The sequence below is a fragment of the Drosophila montana genome, unplaced genomic scaffold (genome assembly GCF_035044405.1).
Source record: "Drosophila montana isolate Dmon_TW-CO22-7 unplaced genomic scaffold, ASM3504440v1 contig_1624_1, whole genome shotgun sequence".
In the NCBI taxonomy this organism is placed as follows: domain Eukaryota; kingdom Metazoa; phylum Arthropoda; class Insecta; order Diptera; family Drosophilidae; genus Drosophila; species Drosophila montana.
In genome coordinates, this window is record NW_026996559.1 from 1,016,287 (window position 1) to 1,036,889 (window position 20,603).

Here is a 20,603-nt window from a genome sequence, read left to right on the forward strand (position 1 = left end):
CCTCGCACCTTTGGTCACCCACTGCCACGCCAACCCCCACACCATGTTGCTAGTTTCTTATTGCGGAGCTTTCTTTGTGCAACACGTTTGCTGTCAATGACAATGCCAAGCGAATTGGCATTGCAAGCGGCTCAGTTTGATTCTCGGTTTTGTAATTCAACGTTTGATGTGATGTTGTCGCTGTTGTTTAGTCAGTGCAACAACAAACGCTTTGGTAATTAATTCAACGGAAATAATGTTCTCAAAAAGCTAACGACAGCAACAACAGCAACAACAACAACAACAACAACAGAGCAGTTGTTGCTTGTGCGTCACCCTGTTGCTGCTGCTGTCGCTGTTCCTGTCCCGTTTTGCCACCTTTTGTCGTGTGCTTTTGCCATTTTTGGTTGTAATTTTCGGCGAGTGCGAAGTTCAGCTTTCACAGCAACTTCAAGCCAGAGTACTCGACTGGCAAGTACCCTGTATATTTTGAATTGGCTTCTGTGGGTTTCAGAGCGTTTGCAACGAAGTTTTCCATTAATATGATTTGCGATTTGTAGGTTTTAGCTGAAGCTTGCAGTTGACGCACAGCTTGTACACCTTTTTTCACAAATTCAATGTTTTTGCAGGGTATAATAGAAATTGTTCCTCATTAGGCTCAGCAAAATGCGCTTTGGTGTGTGTCAAAGTCAGTTGATTGATCGATTAATCGCTTGATTAAGTTGACCCGTTCAATTTGTTAATTGCGTTGTAACAGGTTGTTTTTTTTTTTTTTTTCTTTGTTGTTGCTTTTAGTTTACGCTATGTTACGTTCAAGGCAAACCAAATTTCATTACGCTCTTATCTCTCGAATTGTGCGCTGATTAGAAACGTAGCAGGTCCAAAGCTCGGTTACGGCAGCCAATGTGTGACAACAGTGTTGGGAATCGCTTGGGGTATTTTTTTCTTTCTTCTTTTATAATTTAACAATTAACCGTTGCAACAGCAACAGTAGTGGCCAAACAAATAAAACAACTAAATTAACAAACAACGACATTTAAAACATTTACGTGAATTGCATGAACAAAAAAAAATTGTGAAAAGCAAAAAAAAAACGAAATAACAGCTATCTGTAGTGGACAATCCGAATATATAATACACTGTATTTTAATTGGATTACAAGTTGCAGTTGTATTAGGTTTCTTGATATATAAATGCACAAAAAATATGTGGATAGTCTTTCAATTTACATCAAATCAAAGTTAGACATTGAAAAGTCATTAGCAATATATTGTATTCAATAATTATTATCACTGTTATTAGTAATCCCTTAAATGCAATTACTATTTTATTATTACTATTCTAATTATTATTTTTGAATCCCTTAGTTTTCTTTAAACACTTTTTCATCGAAAACGTCTACCAAAATGCGGCGTTGCACATTTCTTAACCAATATTTATGCCTTCTGCAAGGGCATAAAACAATTAAATGAGTCCAACAAAATCAAAGCAAAATACTTAAAAATTCGTATCGAGTAACGGTCACTCTTCGAAATAGGCGGATCGGGAGTGCGGGAAGAGAGGCGCGAAGGCGCGGGCAAGAGCTCTTTTTGTGGGAGGTGCGGCTGCCCATATTGGTGCACAACAAAACAACAAAGCTTAGCCCAGAGGTAAATAAACTTCTTATTGCTGCATCGTGCGTATCGCTATCTCTTTCTCGCCGTTGGCTTGGTCGTCTGCAGCTCATTCTTATGACTTGTTTTGTTATAATTTTCGTATGTTTATGTTAATTTTCGTCAAAAGGGGAGGGCCAGGGTATTGCCAGGTAGCCGCTGCCAAAAAACGAACAAAAAAAACGTGACGTCGCTCGAGGAGCTAGGGGGCGTACAGGGGGGTTGCAGCTTTAACGAAACGTTGTTGTTGTGGTTATTGTCGTTGTCATTATCCAGGCGGCTTTAACCCATGTTGACCCGCGAGTAACTGTTGTCGTCGACGTTGTCTCTTGCAGTTATTTCCACATTTTCACACACACACAAACTCACACATGCACACATAAATGGAACATTCGTGGTTTTTTTTTTCTTTTTTGGGAGTGTGCAATTACTTGTCGCATATTTTTCCTCTCTTCATTTTTGTTGTGTCTTTTTGGACAACTGGCGACAATTTGAAATTGTAATTTTAACGGTTCTCAGCGGCTGTTTTTGTAGTTGTTGCTTTTTCTTTTTCCTTTATTTGCGGACATTGCATAAGATATCAGAGGGCGCCCCTTTTACATTTTCAACTCGTTGCTGCACCTCTCGCCACTCGCTGCTTGTTACCAAATTTACTCGTTGCTTTATGGTTATAAGAACTAACCTACTCGCTGCCTTATAGCAATGAGGGATATTGGAACAACAATCTTTTAATGGGTTGCCTTACTTTTTACAACCAATTCGTTGCTCGTTGCTTGTTACTCGTTATCAAATTTACTCGTTGCTTTATGATTATAAGAACTAACCTACTTGCTGCTTTATAGTAATATTGGAAAGACAAACTTGTTATGGGTTGGTTCATTTTTAACACTGAACTCGTCGCTCGCTGCTCGTTACCAAAGTTACTGGCTGCTTTTGAAAAGTTTGATATCAACAATAAACCATTGCATCGTGTCTATCGAGAAAGTACATACTGATGCCATTTTTTTTTTGCTAAGGAGGTCAGTTGTTGTTGGTGTATAATATGAGACTTGGAATATCTTTGTAAAGTGTCAGCTGATTGTATTGTGCATTTTTGCATATGCGTCAGCGCACACAAAAAGCGGAACAACACAGCAAACGGAACAGAACGGAATAGAAACACGAGCATTGTACGTGTCAAATGCGGCACACACAACAAATACATGGGACTAGACAAGGGAGGGAATTTAGGGACGCAGCAGGGGTGGAGTAGGGTTTACTGTGGACACGGCAAATAAAACAAATCGCGTTTATCTTATCGGCGAGGCGTTTGGTGAAGCACCCGACCAGTTACTAACTGCGAGGGGACGACACCCTTAGCCTCATTTTCTCTGACTGTATGGCCAAGATAAAATTCCACTGCGAAGCAGCAAAGTTAATATTAAAACTTGGACAGAAGCCAGACACCGTCGACCTTAAGATACACAAAACTTTAAAAGAGATATGATATTTTGTTTGTGTCATGTGTCTAAGAAACACGGCCCCAACTTCATTTTTTTTCTTATTTTTTTTTACTTATTTTCTTTGACGGAAACGGGCAATCAAAATGTTGTTCAATTCAAAAGAAACAACCATGTGGCAGAAATGAAAAGCAAAACGCAAAGAAAACGCTCTAAAAACGAGTCCCGAAATAGATGACGACTCCTCCAGCAGCTGCAGGGGCTGGGATCAACTCTGAAGCGCTTCCGCTTGATCTAACGGCAATATTTACATTCTGGATGTCTTTAGTTGGCCCCGCAATGACGATTTCCAGTGCGAATTTCAAGGCCGCAGCATTTTAAAGCAGTTTATAGCATCCAGTTACGCTTCTTCCCAAAGACAGCATCAAATAACTTAAGCCTTAAACAGGCGAAGTTCTGTTTTGGATAGCTGGCTTTGACCTTGGCCATAAATACAAACCAGCATACGCACACACATTCACACACACGCACACACAGACACACACACCATCATACAATAACAATAGGTTAAAGGTGTTCGCGAGCTGGTCACGTTAAGCGGAAATAGCAATTAAAATGAAAAATCGTCTAAAATATGCCACAAAAAACTGCCTCAAAGCCAGAATAACAAAAGTTATAATTAAATAAAATATGGAATAAAAAATGTTTAAAAACATAATATTAAGAAATATTCAGAAAATAACAAACAATTTGGAAATATAAGCAACATACGATTGCATCTCAGGCATCAAATAAATATATTATTTTATGACTTTTATATAAGACTTTTAACCCTTATTAAGTACATTTCTAATATACGTGGAAGCCATGTACTATCTATGTAAAAAATACTAGCAGGAATCATAAGAGTGCAGAACTAAGATCAGTATGCTGCGGCAAGGCTGTGTTATCGATAAATCTAGCAATCGATAGGCATTGCTGCAGCATGTTTAGTTTAAATATTATATTTTTCTTTTGTTTCCAGGATTTTCCTCTCCAAATTCAATTGTATTTGTATATTTTGTTGCTTTCCTTGTGTTTTCTTTGTTTTTCCCATACATTTCCTTTTTGTGGCCGGTTTACGTGTCATTTGGCCATAGTTCAAATTAAGCTGTCAGTTGTCAGTTATAAACCCCTCCGCGCGGGGTCATTAAGCGCAGCTGCATTTATCACAGCAGACGGGCGGGCGGGCAGGCGGCAAAGGGAGGGGGCAACAAGCCGTTTGGGAAGGGTATGCAGACATTTTTCCAACATTTTCGGGCATTTTACGAGCGCAATTAAAGTTCAATGGACAACAAAAACCACAATAAAATATTTATTAGGCGAGGGGAAGACACATAGCAGCAGAAGCAGCAGCTGAGAAGGGACAGCACGGTGATGGGGGAGGGGGGATGCAGAGGAGTACAGCCCACACGCTGGGGGTTGCACGCTGCAAATATTCGGCAGGGTTGCTGAACTTTGGCGTTTACGATGGGAGAGGGGCGCAAGCGGGGGCGGGGGCGGGCCGGCAGCGGCGGACTTTGGCAGCTGTCGTAGCTGTTCTGGTCAAATAAATTGAAAACAGTTGGGACACGGGTCGGTGATGGGGTTAGGTGGGAGGTATACACAAGGAGAAAATATACAGAATTTCAAACTTAAAGTAAGTTATTCTTAATTGAAGTAGGATTTTTCTTAAATGATGAAAACTTGCATCAAGCTTTGTTTGAACATATTCTATTTTACTTTGCAAGCAACGATCAAGCCTTGACACACTAGTTAAGTCATTTTCAACTTGAATCAACTTTGATTTTAGATAACTTTTAAGCTTGAAACAAGCAAAATGACTTGATTCAAGACTTAATATGGTATATAGAGAATTAATATAGAGAAGTTTTGTCAAATTTTACTTGATTTAAGCTTGTTTTATGAATTTTCAGCTTTATTTGCGTTTAATCTTATCTTACGAATTTTTCAGCAACCAATTATGTACGCAGCAGTATTTCTTTAGACCTCCCTTTTCTCTCTGTGTAGAGTTAATCCATTGGGATTGCTTGCACGAACTGAAGTACTAATCGAACATTAGAGTTATTGCTATAGATATTCTGGCAGCGAACTTGTACAAATCAAGTGAAATCGCAGACGCAAACAACCAACAGCAGCAGCAGCAACAACAGCAACAACAACAACAACAACGAGCAGCAGCAGCAACATTCGCTGCACAAGCGACAACAAGGAAATGTTTGCGTTTTGATAAGAAGCCGCGAGATTTCGACGTCAAAGCTGATGATGTTATTGTTGTTGGTGTTGTTGTTGTTGTTGTTTTTATTGTTGTTGCTGCTGCTGATATCTGTGCATGCCACTTGATATGTTGCTGCTGCGTCTGCGACAGCAGCAACAATTGTTGATTACACTTTCTTCTCTGCTACTCAAGTGGCGCGTCGCGCAACATTGTTTTGTTGCTGTTGTTGTTGTTGCGATTGTTATTGTTTCTTGTTGCTGTTGTTGTCAACGCGTTAATTAACTAAAAGAGATTTTTTTTTTTAATTTTGATGCACGTATAATTATGTGATACTGTCATTAGGAATTTTTCACATCACAAAGATAAAAAATCTGGAAAATGCAAAAGTTTTTCATACAAAATCTCATATTTTCAAGCGATTCTTTCAATGGCAGCTATATGATATAGTAATCCGATGTTGAGACGGATATATATAGATATAAAGACTCGGCTCTGAACACTGATCTGGCATATATATATATATATATATATATATATATATTTTATATCTGGCATATACTATATGCGGACGGAAAAGTCTCCTTCTATGACAAAATCATCATACTCTACACAAGGGTATTAAAGCAGAATATATTTGTTTATTAAAAAACTTAATTTAATCAACTCATTATTAACAGCACTCACAATAACAACAACAACAACAAGCAACAACAACAACAAGAACAACAACAATCATTAATAACAATAACAATAAATAGAAAAACAGGCCTCTGCCTGTTTTAATGTTGTTGCGTTGTTGTTAATTAGCCAAATGGCAATTTGAAAATTAATTTGGTTAAAAACGCGTATTCGTCATGCGGCCATTTCGGAGGGGGCGGGTGGAGGTAGAGGCGTGGTTGGCTCCAAATGGGGCAGTTAAAAGTTGCCACAAGACGTAAGCAAAATGTAAAAACACAAACAAATAAATTCCCAAATGTGGCCATCAAATTTGCCACAAACAACACACACACACACCCACATACACATATACGCAAAACGCGACAAAGACGCGATCGCGTTTATAAACGCGCGTGCCGATTATTTGGTTAGCCGCTGGCCCTAACAAATAAACAAATGCGAATGCGAATGTGAATGTGAATGGGCTGTGTGTGGAATGCGTATCATGACGGGCGGGCGGGCGATCCGAAAGGGGCACTGGGGAATGTGCAATGGAATGTGGATGGATTTTTTTTTTTATATTATTTTTGCTTCTTTTACTTGTTTCAACAACAAAAACAAATGCGAATACCAATTTGAATGCAAATGCAGATGGCAAAAGGGAACACCTCCAAAAAAAACAAAAAAAATACTTATATAGATGTCAAAAATAAAGTAATCAGCAAATCAAAAAATGCAATAGCAGCAAGTACTAAAATTAAACAATTAAACTGTAGGAAAAGGGGGAAGACCCCTTAGCAACAAGCAGAAGTTGGATTTGATCAATTTTGTGCTAAAGAAAATACTAAAATCGTAAAATATTTCTAGAAAATTCAACCTATCAGACAATAATACAAGAATTTTAAATTTAAAAAACAAAATAAAAATTGCCACTGTGAACATTTAACGACATTAATTCTTCTAGTTCTTGTTTTCCTTTGCAAGTAACATAATTTTGGATGGTATACCTTTGGTATTTTTTAATAAAAAGTGTAGGAAATACTGAAGAGAGTGCACCTTCCAACACTGTCTTTGCAAGTCTACAGTTAACATCTAGACTGGGTTGAGGAAAATACGTTATACATTTTGCTGTTAAACTGCCAAAGGCTTCTTTATACAGCTTTGCAGACAACATGGGAGTTCGAATTCCAAAGTTTTTGAGAGAGAAAAGCCTTTGTTAAATATATAGTATGGCTTTTTGACAGTTTCATATGCAATAGCTCCCTGGGAGCACCATATATTAATGATAAAAAACTCATTTGCATAAATTTATTAGTTACATGAATTGAATATTGACATCAGTCAGAAAATAAAAATTAAGCACAGACTTCTGTGTTAGGTATCAAAAGCTTTAACTCTATATATATATAGTATTTCGACTTGCAGATATGCAAGAAGCAACGTAAAGCTCATAATTGCAAGCTCTGTTCAAGATATCTTGGAAAACGAAAAAGTTATCCATACAAAATACCAATTGTCGACCGATTCTAACTTAAGAGCTTTCTGATAAAGCTTGTAAATGCCTATTACCATACTGCTCTAAAGGGTATGAATATTGGTCTGAATAAAGGTCCAGCAGCGAGTTACGAAATGCCTGAGTCAAGTTAGGTTCGTACTCAACGTCATAATCTTGGTAGACCATGTCACAATTCATAACACTAATAACCGCACAACGGACACACACACACACTGGCTCACACACACACGCACACAAATCTTGCAAATGAAACATTTGACAATTGCAAACGTCAATCAATGTGAGGCGGGGGGCGAAGCACACACTTTGTATTGGAATTGGAATTTGAATTGGAATCGGTCTTCCACAGTCGTTAGATAAATGATGTATCGAAATATTCACTGGTTGCTTGTGTTGGTGTCGGCTGTGGGCCCAATTTAAATGGCAACAAAAAATAAAGTAAATCAAATAAAAAAAAAAATGGCAACATGGACAGTCGTACGAATAAAGCTGTTTTGAACACTGGACCGTAGCGCAGGTAGTTTTTATTTTATTTTTTTTTTTTTTGAGCCCACTTTGAGCACGACTTTGACTTGGACTTGGCATATTGTCCAGTTGTGGCCAGTTTTTGTTGCTGCTGCTGCTGCTGTTGTTGTTGTTGCTGTTGCAATTGTTGCTGACCGAATTTTTCAATTGGAAATTAGGCGCTTGCATAATGCCTCTATATTTATAGAGTATATGCAGTGTGTTGAGCTCTGCCTGAGCAGAAATCACAAATCAATTGCAAATACACGTATACAGTTATAAAATACAGCCAGGCTCAACATAACCTCAAAGACAAATACGTCACACGAGGAGCAGAAATCACAAATCAATTGCAAATTCATGTGTATGGTACAGTTATAAAATGCAGCCTAGCTTCACATAACCTCAAAGGTCTACATAGCCTCAAAGCCAAAAAGAGCTCGACATAACCTCAAAGCCAAAATACGTCACACAAGGAGTAGGCTAACCCAGTCAACCACCACCCCAAAATATGTTGAGACAGCTGATTATTCGTTATACGTGCCACAAAATGTGACGCACTCGCATTGCTGTTGCTGCTGCCGCCGTTTGTGGCGTGGGCGCTTGTGTTTTTCGGGTGCTGCGTGGCAAACAAATTTGTGCGTGGGCGAGGTTCACAGCTGGCCCACGCCTTTGGGGTAACGACGTCATTCAACCCTCGTTTTATAGCTCAAGCGCCCGCTAGCTGAACTCGCTCGTTCGGCGCTGGCGAAAGTGGATTCGTTGGGTAATCTTAGACGCCTGGCGGGTGCTCAACTTTGTTCAAGTATCTCTTGCAACATATTCCCTCCCTCCCTCCCTCTCCCCTCCCTCCTTACCACTCTCCCCTCACTAGCATCTTCGTCGCATCATGCTGGAGAGTGTCACAGCTCCTACGGCCCTCAAACGCCCGCCCTCAAGAGCCTCTTTAGACAAAGCGTCAACGAAACAAGTTTTTGCGCCCTCTCCCCCCGCCAACTATCACTCCCCATCTCTCTCTCTCTCTCTTTCTCGCTATCTCAGTCTTTGTCTCTGTTTGAGTGCGATTTTATTTGTAGTTTGTGTGTGGCATGCAAAAAGATTGATTTCAGCTCGATATTATTGTTAGATGAGTACGCTCTCTGATACGTCAAGGAGTATTGACTGTGGGCATTGTCGTTCAGCGACCTAGAGCTGGTTTAGCTCTGTGTGTGTGTGTGTGTGTGTGTGTGTGTGTGTGTGTGTGTGTGTGTGTGTGTGTGTGTGTGTGTATGTGTGTGTGTGTGTGTGTGTACATAAGCATGTGTAAGTGTGTGATTAAGGAAGCTTTGGTCAAGCTCATTTTGATTAATAATCAAAACTTTATCGATAAATCAAACGACTTAATTAATTATCGATAACCTTGCTTAGCAAATATGTGGCTGTTATCGTTCGCTTTTAAGAATGAACGTTAATGCACCTCTTTATGGATTCCACACATACCCAACTAAATTATCTAATCTCATTCTTAGTACATGGCGAGTTAGTCGTGTTCGTCTTAACTCTTGCTGTTTTCGCCCATTTCATACGAATACGAGGAAAATCCCACAAATCACTTGGTTAATCATTGTTTTTGCAAATGCCCCTAAAACAAAAACATTTCCGCTGTAAGCGCAATCGCTTTCTGGAGTAACTGCCGCATCAATTATCGTTGTCGCATTGTCGCTGATATTTCATCAAGAGCAACAACTTCTTCTTTTTCATTATTTGCTAATCGCGCACATGGCATATACGCTTTATCTGGGCCATTTAAGATCCATCGGCCGATTCGCTGAAAAAAGTTTAAGACAAATCTCGAAGCAAACTTGGCTAAACAAGTTCGCTGAATATGAAACACAAAAGAACGTAAAAAAAACCTTCTGCCTGCTGCTGCTTATCTAAAGAAATTGATAAGAGAACTGCGATAAAAAGTGACACAAAAAATTGTCCCATAAGCTGAGGCCAATAAATACAAGCAAGAACGCTAAAGTCGAGTGTGCTCGATTACCAAATACCCTTTAGCTCTCAGGCAATATAGTATTTCGGTTTACAGGATCACGCTTCCAGTTGTTTCAATTGTAAAATAAAGCCCAATATGAATATGAATTTCAAATAATTGTAGGCAGCTCGTCGTCCTGATCAAGAACATACATATATAGTTTAAGGTGTCTAATCGGCCTCCTTCTGCCTGTTGCATACACCTGCACAAGACCAGTCTCTCCCTCTTTTACCCATGCTTAAAGTTTACAGGGTATATAAGGCCTAACCAGCTTTTGAGTCAAAACAATCGAAGAGCCAAACGAAAATTTCTTGTTTGTTTTGAAGGAACGCTTAAAATACACGCGTTGATAAGCAACAAACCAACAAAAAAAAAAAAAAAAAAAACACCCCAAGCAACCAAAAGAAAACGGAGAAAAAGAAGTCATAAAAAAAAGCACAACCAAGAAGAAGAAGAATTGTGGGCAGAAACGAAAGCAAAGACAGCAACAGGTTGAAGCCCAAAAAAAAGAAAACAAAAGGAAATAAAAGAAACAGAAAAAAACCCAAAGACGAAACATTTTGTTTGCCGCTGGGCAGAACTTTGCCAAACAGGCGAAATTTAATTAAATAGAAGGTGAAATTATATAAAAGTTGAACTAAAAAAGAAGCCCAACGAATCGAACAATATTTGTAGAAAGTAAATAAAATTGCAAATAAATATGTGTTACTTGTGCGTTGACACAGTGAAAGCTCTTGCTTCAGAGAAAGAAGTCCGCGCAATTAAACAAAATTTAGAATGCTTTTATATAATATATTATAGATTTTTTATAAACAAACAAAAGTTGGTTCACAAATACGCTAATTACAATTATATACAACACTATGCAACATAGCTAGCCTTTATTTTTTTGATTTTCTTTAAACTTTTTAGAGCTTAATTTCAAAATCTTTAAAAAAATAAAGATATATATTTGCATTATTCGGGTACCTCGTGTGGTTGTGGATTGTTTTACGATTTTTTGTTGAATTTTGAACTAAAAAGGGAGATAGCCCATCAAAACGCAGTACTTTTAGCCAATTATCGAAAGCCAATCTGTTTGTCTTATATATGTATATATATTAACTAAAGTTATATACTTATATATATATATACATGCACAGGTATATACTCATGTTGGTAGCATTTAGCTTAATTAGCAATTTACGCGCAGCTGTTTAATATAATTAACAAATGTTACGTGCTGGGAGTGCGACACAGCTGTTTCGAAAATGCTTTTGAAAAACCAAATAAAACTAAATAAAATTTAAAGTGTGTTGATTTTGCTATTTTATTCTTATTTTTGAAAACCAACAAAGATGAAACAAATTTAAGAGTTTTATGGAAGATGAAATATCAAGTACTCAAAGCGGTATTGTAATAAATATATTTTGAATAATGATCTACATATATTAAAATCATTTAGTTTTTTTTTCTCAAAGAAAGCTCTAGTACCTTCAAATGAACCAATAAAGAAATATTAATGCTTCAAGAGCGCATTAAATTATAACATTTAACCATATCCAGAATTTCGATAGCAATTGGGTAAGGAATCACATACATATGTATGTATGTACATACAAAATGTACGTATGTACAGTGTACAATGGTAGTATACATATGTATATATGTATATATGTATATATATATATATATATATATATAGATAATATATACGTATAGATAATATTAGGTTGCGCGCTTGCGAAATCAACCCATCGATAGCTGATAAAATTGTTTGCCTGGGGTCTGTTGTGTGGCGCGCTTATCAGCAGCTCCAAAGCCGCACGAGCTGTAGATAAAGGCAGCTGCGAACTTGCTTGTCTGTCCATCTATTGTCTCAGCTTCTTCTTGCTGCTGTTGATGTTCTAAACTTGAGAGAGCTTCATGCAAAGAGCGCAAACGAAGCGAAGCGAACGACCTTCACAGTCAGTCAGTCCACTTGGGCTGCATCTTCTGCTTCTTCTTCTTCTAGTGTGCAAAGTAATAAGAACAGAAAAAAGAGTGGGGCAGATTGACACGGACAGGCGTCGTCTCAAGTGGCAATGTCGCTCCTTTTACGCTCTCCCTCTCTCTCTCCCTTTCTCTCGCTTCACTTCAATTGTCAGAATAGTTAAAATTACAGAGAGTAAGAGAGGGAGAGGGGGGGGGGGGGAGGAGAGAGAAGGTCAGGAGCAACAACTAGGAAGCTGCTGCTGCTGCGGAAACACAAGCACAACTGTATGAAAAGACAAGGCAGGCGAAATATTTATGCAAATTGGAGTTGGGGAGACGCGACGAGACGATTTTGAATAAAAACCAAATAAAAACTAATGAGCAAACTGCTGCCACTGATGACGGAACGGAAAGCGGAAAAGGCATAAAGCGAAATGCAAAACAAATTATAATGAAAAACGAGCAAAAATGCAAATCTAGCAGAAAAGGTTGCCAGACTGCTGTCGCGGACTAAGGGCAGCAGCAGCAGCAGCAGCGGTGCGAGCGAGATCGAACGAACAATCGGACAAAATGCAAGGCGAAGGCGAAATGAATGCAAAATGAAGCGAGGGTCAGTCGGCGACGGCGGCAAACGGGAACAGCTGCTATGTGGTGTTGGTGCAAAGGCAAATGCCACAAAGGGCAGGCAAAGACAGCAACAATGATAACAACGACGGCGCAAGAGAGTGCCCAATGCAAGTTTTTGTACACATGTGCGCCTGTATGTGTGCAGAGTAGAAGCTTAAACACACACACACACATACCTACAAAACAAGTTTTTTGACTCGCTGTTGCTGCTGCGGCGCCTGCGCAGAAGATTTCAGTTTTCAACAAAAAAAAAAAAAAAGAAGGAAAAAAATCAACTGACTGCTGACTGACTTTCTTTAAGCATTTTTGTGCTTGTCGCTGGACATGTTGCAGACGCAGTTTTCGCTTTTTTGGCAACTTTTCGAGGCAGCAGCAGTCGCAGCAAAATAAGAAGAAGAAAACACGTTTTATGCTCCGGTTTCTCACTCACCTGGCAAACGGCGTCTGTTCCACCTCGTAGATCTCGTTGATGTCATGCGACACAAGTAATCCCTTCAAGCGTTTGGCATCAACGTCCAGCAGGCCATCGCCTATGGGAAAGATGCCCTCCTCGGTAAACATGTTTCAAGCTGCAGCTGCTCTCGCTCGCTCTCTCTCTCTCTCTTCACACACGCACGAACACTTCTTTTTTTTCTTTTATTTAGATCTTTCGTCTTTTTTTTTCGTTTAGGCTTTTTCTTGTTTTAGTTTAAATTTGTTTTATTTAGGGGCGGCAGGGGCGGGGAGAGACTGTATTGCAATTGGGGGTTGCGTTGAGACGACGGCGCGAAATTTAAACTGTGGCACATACATAAAACAACAATAATATATATAATAATTAAATATGTTTGCTAACAAAACAAAAAGGAAAACAACAAAACGTAAATGTAAATAACAACACAAGAGTCGCGCGCGCGCTTTTCGCAAAGCTTTGGTCACACTGCCCGCATCAGCAGCAGCAGCAATATAAGAAAAACAGAAGCCAAGAAATTCCAGCGCCCTTTTAAGCTGCGCTGCCGACGTCGCAAATGCAACAGCCTGTTAGTTGAAGCGTGACAGCACTAGGGATGCTGTTGCTGCAGCCAAACTATGCATGTCCAACTACAGGCAGCAGCAGCGTCAGCGACAACAGTCACGGAAATTTCTTGGCTGTTTTTGCTGCTGTTTTGTAGTTTTCGATTTGCCTGTTATTTGATTTTATTTTTGTTTTTTTTTTTTTTAAATGTTTAGACCATTTAAATTAGAATTGAATGCGCGGCACACGCACAACAATTTCACACAACACACTCAACACGTTTTACGTTACTTTGTCAATGCTGCGCTGGCTGTTGTATTTGTGTCTGTATCTAAGTATGCGTGTGTATGTATATGCTCAATGCTGGTTGTGTTGGTGTATACACCGTCGTGTTCTGCCAACTTCGGCAGTGGCAGCGCAGCTCACAGCAACTTCTTGCTGCTGCTTGAATTGAGTGTGTACGTGTGTCCAACTTTGCACAAAAAAAAAATACAAAAAAAAAACACAAGAATTAAATAATTGAAATGCTAATGCAGATGGATTTTAGCAAATACAACTCGTAATTAAACTATTTAAATATTATTCGAACACGAAGCGCGGAATAAACGTATCGAAAAAAAATTTGTGTTGCAGCGCACATTCGATTTGTTAAATAATTTGAATTTGTACCAAAATACACACACACTCACACTCAACAAACAAATAAATAAACTCGTGGTAGTCGGTAGAGTTCAGTTAGTAAACGACAAATAACAGTCACAAACCCAGCGCACACATAAACCAGGCGACAACGATTTCAATTCTCAATTAAGCGCACCGAGCGTCACACGTCCGCCTCGTTCGGTTTTGTTATTGCTTCTGAATATCGATGACAAATTGGTTATAATGGCGCGTATTATCGATAGCACTATTGTGTTAACAGCTGTTAGGGCGCTGTTAACTGCAAAAATAATATATCGGTTGCTGAGTTTGTGAAACATTTATCAATGTCTAATCTCAAGCACCAGATAAAGTTGAAATTGTAAAAAATTTTGCACGTTTTGCTGAATGTTGTAAATACATGACACTGAAATTAAAATTATTTCTTAAAAGAAATACTATCGTACTCAAACTGGCACTGTTAGCAATGGACTCACAGCTGACATAACGATAGCAAAACATTTTTGATTAAATGGAACGCATGCGTGCCAACCTGCTGCACTTTTCCTGCTCGACTTGGCAAATATCAACTCTGCGTTGAAGACCGGCCGCGGGCTCAGCTTGAAATTTTCAAAATAGGTATTGAAAAAGACAAATGAGAACAAGCAGCGATCACGCTACACACTTGACGGAATCTTGACACGCAATGGACATTGGGCGCTGGCCTAAACATAGCGCAGCAGCCGCCACTTTGGTGCTGTTGGCGCCGCCTATAAATTCTTAATTTAGACATTTGCATTATGTTTATATTCATGTATGCTGCTGCTGCTTCTGCTGCTGCTGCTGCATGCGGCATGTGCGTGTGTCTGTCTGCGTGCTCCACTTGCGCTGCATTTTCATGAGCAACCTCCCCAGCCCAGCACCCAGCACCCGGCCCCGTGATTGTGTGTGCGTGTGTTTGTGCCCGCCCAGCAGTTGCGAGTATTTTTGTCAACGCCTCTCTGGCCAGGCCAGGCTGCCAGGCTGGCCGCGGAGCGGGATGAAAGACATCGGCGCTGGCATCTCAGGAATGCGTCGCAGCCAAAAATAGACAACCCAAGTGCAAAAACCTTTTCAGCATTAGCCGGGCCGCAATAGTCGCATTGCCTCATATATTTATGCAATTTTATTAATAGAGCCGCACAATTCGCAGCACCTTTGCCCAAAAGCCGGCATGTGGATACACAGATAGAGATGCACACACACGCACACACACACATTGGCACATGGTTAGTGCGCTGAACTCTAAACGCAACGAACTTTGGCCAGCTATAAATAGGATGCACTGCATCATTCCGCAAAATGTCGCAACGGCAATTGCCAAGTTTAGCAGATCCGGCATTTGACCTACGCACCGCAATGGAATGCTGCTGCGTTCGCCCGTAACTAGATGCCAGAAACGACAACATTTATTTGGGGCTTAACAACAATAATTATAGCCAATTGATTGCCTCAGTCTGTGCAATAAGTACATTGGGGTCCAGCCGCCGCTTCATCGCCGCTATCCGCATCGTTGCCACCGCTGCCTCCAGCTCCAGCGCCGCCGGTGCCGCCGCCGCCGGTGCCATCGCCGCCATCGCCACTGCCACGATAATCATCGATAATGTTCTGCAGCTCCTCCTGGGCATCGGTGAATTCGCGTTCCTCCATGCCCTCGCCGGTGTACCAATGCAGATGAGCCTTGCGGCGCAGCATAATGCAGGAGCCGTCCAGCAGACGCTGGAACAGAGTCTGAATTGCGGTCGTGTTGCCAATGAACGTGGCAGACATCTTGAGGCCACGCGGCGGTATATCACAGATGGCCGTCTTGATGTTGTTCGGTATCCAATCGACGAAGTTGTGCAGATTCTTGTTGCGCACCCCGGTCATCAGTTGGTCGACCTCGCGCGGCGACATTCGTCCGCGAAAGATGCCGGCGGCAGTTAGGAGCTTGCCCTTGCGCAAATCGATGGCGCACAACAGATTGTTGCTGGAGAAGATCTGCTGCACCAGCTCGGAGACGGTGCCCTTGCTAAACTGCTGCTGCTTGCAGGTGACCAGCGGCGCAAAGCCCGGTATGAGGAAGTGCAGCCGGGGAAATGGGACCATGTTTACATAGATCTTGCGCAGGCCCGCATTCAGCTGGCCGGGAAAGCGCAGGCAGGTGGTTATACCGGACATGGTCAAGGCCACAATATGATTGATATGCTCATAGCCGGACATTTGAATTTTCAAATTCCGATTGCAGATCTGAAAGAGCGCCTCGTTGTCCAGGCAAAAGGTTAAATGCGAGTTGTTCACCAGCGCCGGAATGCTGAGCAGTGCATTATATGGCTCAACCACCACCTGGGACATGTTCGGTGACGGTATGGTCACATAGTTGCACAGCAGATTATCCGGATACTGTTCGACCAGTGCCTCCATGATCAGCGATGTCAGACCGGAGCCGGTACCGCCACCAATCGAATGGAGCAGCTGAAAGCCTTGCAGCGAATCCACGGATTCGACCTCGCGTCGCGTATTGTCCAGCACCTGGTCGAGTATCTCGGCACCGTCGGTATGATAGCCACGTGCAAAGTTATTGCCGGCACTCTCCGAGCCGGCGACAAAGTTTTCCGGCCTGTACAGCTGGCTGCTGGCATTCAGGCGCTGTATGGTGCTCGCCTCCGTATCGATGATGATGGTCCGTGCATAGAATCTCTTGCTGGCCGTTGCATTGAAGAACACATTGATGCGCTCCAATTGCAGTGGGCTGGTGCCGCCAAAATGCCCCGATGCATAGTCCACACCGTGTTCGTGCGAGATCACATGCCAGAACTGTGTGCGGAACACTGGGTGAGATGCTACCCTGGCCAACTGGTCGGTCTCCGCACTACTCACCGCATCGCCAATGGCATTGCCGGCGCCGCCGATCTGCAGTGTCACAATCTCTCGCATTCTACACGCCCGCTCTCTGCCCTCCGTCCGTTCTCCACCGTGCTCCACGTTCTGCTGCACTTTTGCCGGACTTGCTTATTTTTTTGTTTTTTTTTTTCTAAATTTTTGACAACTAAATTTTGATGATTGTTTTTGGCCGAAAGTTGTTGTGGTTTGGAATACTGGCTATACGAGCATCATGCTGTGGCTTCACGGTTTCATCCACAGTCTTTTTGAACAAGCTCTCTAAATGCTACGAAATAAACAACAAACAATTCCCAGCCCAACAGTATCCAAAACTATTTGCCCAGCCGCCTTTGATCGGCCCGAAACACGACGAGCCGTGTCGTGACACGAAATAACGCATCGTATCATGAAAGAGTTGATGGATGGCTTTTGGAGAGCTTCATTATTTACATATACATATATAGTTTTATGTATGTATATATAATACATTTTTGATCGAATTCCCGCCCACTGTTCATCAGCACATCCAGTTAAACAAACATTTCCTACCAGAATTTAAGAGCTTCAAAACTGAGAGAACATCGAAACGGACAGACATGGCTATAGCCATGGCCACTCGGCTATTGATGCTGATCAAGATCCTTCTGTGTATTATACACATTTCACAACCCTTATCCATAAGGGTACAGAGGCAAACACTTGACTGTACTTAACGAGCTGCATTCGAAGCGAGTTGCGTGACTCGAAACGATCAGAAAGGTCAAATTTTATGGCTGGACACGAATAAAGTGCAGCAAGTGTCGTGACACGTTGCAACAAGCCAATTGAAAATATCAAAACTCGTGTTACGCGCCGGCGAAATTCAAAGATTAGCGAATTTACTACAATTAATTTAATGAGAATGGAAAAAAAAACATAAAGTAATAAAGTATAAAGGAAAAATCGATGGAAAGCAGTAAATTCTTAGACAATCAGCGCTTGAGGCAGCTGTTGTAGCTACTTTTCCTTCTTTTCGGCGGCCAACGAATTGTACAGCCGGTTGACCTCATTGGCCACCAGATTGTCCAGAATGATGCCGTTGCTGTCGATGAAGGCGGCGCAGGACTTGCTGCTGGTCTGCTCGCGCTGGCCACGCCCATCCTTGACGCACAGTGTGAGCAGGTACTTATCGTCGTACTTCTTCATATCCGAGCTGGCCTCCCAGATGCGCGGCGATTTGGCGCCGGCGTCTTTCTGCACGGCCACGACAAAGGTGCCCTTCTCGCGGAACGTTGTGTGGAGCGTGAGCACGCCCATCAGGGCAAAGTAGGCCAGCACGCTGAAGAGCAGCACGGGCCGCGACTGCGGGAACGGATGGGTAAAGTCCCAAGCATGCGCCATGATGGCCACACCAACGGCCAGGGCGCAGAGCACCAGACGGGTGTTCACAAGTCCGAACTGTTCCTTCAACTGTGGCCGATCGCCCAACAGGCAGGTCTTGACCGCATCGTCCAGGGCATGCTTCACCGCCGAGCCATCCCACTTGTTGACTTTAACCAGCTGCAAATTGTCAAATTGTTGTTGGATGTGGTTAACATTGGGGACGGTGCCGACTGACGTGTTCAATTAAAAAAAAAAAAAAAATAACACCCAAATGGAAACCGGTTGCCGGAAGCGTCACTGTGCCGGTCGGCGCTGTACTGTACTTACCTCTTCAGCAGGCTGTGATTTATCCTCCTTTTTAGTCATTTAAGCTGATTTATTAAGTCAATTCGGTAACGATTTGGCTAGCAAGAACGAAACAAAAAACACTTGTTTTTGCAATTTGACAACGCGACAGATATTCGATGTTTAATACAGCGTGACCGCATTGTCAAAAGTATTTTCTTTTTCATATTTCGGTATTTGGTATTTTTATGCTGCTGTAAACGTTTCTGTTAGGATCCTCTGTTAAGTGTAATTTATCGATAAAAGACAAGTAAAAACAGGCAAATTTAAATTTTGTCTTTCGTTGTAAAAAAAAAAATTTTAAATATATTTATAAATATCAGAGTTTGGAATTTGTCTTGCAGTTTTACATAGACTTCATTTGCGCCATTAAATCTTCCAGGCTCGTCTCTGGCATACCGTCACCAGCAGCTGCATTGCTCGCCTGGTCTGCCGACACCTTTTCTGGCGCCTCGTAAGCCAGACGCAGTCCAGTGGCCACATTCGCAGTGTCTGCAGTTTTGGGCGTCTGTTCAGCGGCTGGCGCATCATCAGCCACAAGCTCAATGCCCCAGTCGTTGCTCGCATGCAGCGGCTCATCGGATACCTCCTCCACCTGTTGCACCACAGGTTTCGGGCGCGCCTGGAACTCCTTCTGGCGCTCCAGACAATGCCGATCGTCGCACTGCGTGTTTGGCTTGAGAGTCATCTTGGGAAAGAAGTCGTTCAGCGCATTGTAGCCCAAATAGTCGGAGACCTCGCCAAAATTTAGCAAATACTTGAGCGCATTTTGCACAAGCAGACCCGCCGTAATGCCCATTGTGGTGGGCAGGGAAGCGGCGCAGACGCCCTCGCGTTTCAGCGTTCGCTCGTCAATGTTCTCGGCCACCACCAGCGGCGGCGCACATGCAAAACAAGCCGTGTCGCCTGGACGTATAAACTGTATGTGGCCGGAGACTGCGTTTTCGGATACGCCGGACTCAAACCAATTCAGATTGATCTCGTTGCAGGCCGCATTGATGGCCATGCGCGCCTCAAAGTTATCCACGCAGCTGAGCACCAAATCAACGGGCTGGCCCTGCTGCATGCCGCTCTCGGATATCGTGCTGAGGAACTTGTCAAAGTTGTCCACGGTGGTAATGTTGTAATTGTGCGTCTCGATCCGCACATCTGGATTGATAAAGCTGAGTGTGCGCGCCGCTGCTTCAACCTTGGACAGGCCAGCCTGGTCGGGTGTGAAGAACAAGCGGTTCATATTGGCCAGCTCCACCTTGTCGTAGTCGAACAGTATCAGCTTGCCAATGCCGCAGCTGTTGAATGAATGCATCATCAATATGTTATGCTTTGGTTATCGCTATCCCACTTTTGCTTACCGTGTCAACATGTCGGCAGTGACACTGCCAACGCCACCGACGCCCACAATCGCTACTGCCTTGTCGCGTATGCGCTCATAGTCCTTGACTATGTTCATGCGCTGCAGCGCCATAAGGCGGCTGTACGGATTGGAATCCACGACCTCCGCGGACATGCGCTCAATCCGTTCACGAGCATTACGTGTGCAGGTCTTCTGCTCTTCCAGCTCCGACTTCAGCTCGGCAATGATTGCTTGCAGTTCGTCAATGGCGGCTGACATATTGCGAACAGAAGGCACAAATAACAAAACAAAACAAATCGAATGCTGGCTCCAAATCCTAGACCTTCAACGTTTCGGCTGTCGTCGTGTCACTTTCGCTAGCACAGCTGTGCGGCGTTGCCAGAAGTCTTGCTTGCCCAACGATGACTATC

At 42.2% G+C, this 20,603-nt stretch overlaps 4 protein-coding genes across 6 annotated transcripts in view; all 4 read right to left on the reverse strand.

Annotated features, from left to right (window-relative positions):
* The window catches only part of Drak (Death-associated protein kinase related), a 66,768-nt gene extending 52,285 nt beyond the window's left edge, over window positions 1-14,483 (reverse strand). The window contains exons 1-2 of one of the 3 annotated variants that reach the window (XM_064700008.1): window positions 14,357-14,483; window positions 13,029-13,375 (exon numbers count right to left, since the gene is read on the reverse strand). In XM_064700008.1, coding sequence (XP_064556078.1) covers window positions 13,029-13,159 — 131 coding nt within the window. In that variant the 5' untranslated portion in view covers window positions 13,160-13,375; window positions 14,357-14,483. Of the gene's footprint in view, window positions 1-13,028; window positions 13,376-14,281 lie in introns of all 3 variants that reach the window. The other 2 variants (XM_064700009.1, XM_064700011.1) reach the window with 2 other exon arrangements.
* Window positions 14,484-15,645: 1,162 nt separating this feature from the next.
* Window positions 15,646-17,458, reverse strand: betaTub65B (beta-Tubulin at 65B). The gene is made up of 2 exons (XM_064699865.1): window positions 17,130-17,458; window positions 15,646-17,066 (listed from the first exon to the last, which is right to left on the reverse strand). Exons 1-2 carry the CDS (start codon window positions 17,184-17,186, stop codon window positions 15,723-15,725), a joined length of 1,401 nt encoding a protein of 466 aa, XP_064555935.1. The 5' UTR covers window positions 17,187-17,458; the 3' UTR covers window positions 15,646-15,722.
* Window positions 17,459-18,008: 550 nt separating this feature from the next.
* Spase25 (Signal peptidase complex subunit Spase25) lies at window positions 18,009-18,982 on the reverse strand. Its single transcript, XM_064699730.1, has 2 exons — window positions 18,822-18,982; window positions 18,009-18,671 (listed from the first exon to the last, which is right to left on the reverse strand). Exons 1-2 carry the CDS (start codon window positions 18,858-18,860, stop codon window positions 18,129-18,131), a joined length of 582 nt encoding a protein of 193 aa, XP_064555800.1. The 5' UTR covers window positions 18,861-18,982; the 3' UTR covers window positions 18,009-18,128.
* Window positions 18,983-19,104: 122 nt separating this feature from the next.
* Uba5 (Ubiquitin-like activating enzyme 5) lies at window positions 19,105-20,567 on the reverse strand. The gene is made up of 2 exons (XM_064699729.1): window positions 20,192-20,567; window positions 19,105-20,128 (listed from the first exon to the last, which is right to left on the reverse strand). The coding sequence occupies exons 1-2, from the start codon at window positions 20,449-20,451 to the stop codon at window positions 19,186-19,188; spliced, it is 1,203 nt and encodes a 400-aa protein (XP_064555799.1). The 5' UTR covers window positions 20,452-20,567; the 3' UTR covers window positions 19,105-19,185.
* Window positions 20,568-20,603: the final 36 nt, after the last annotated feature.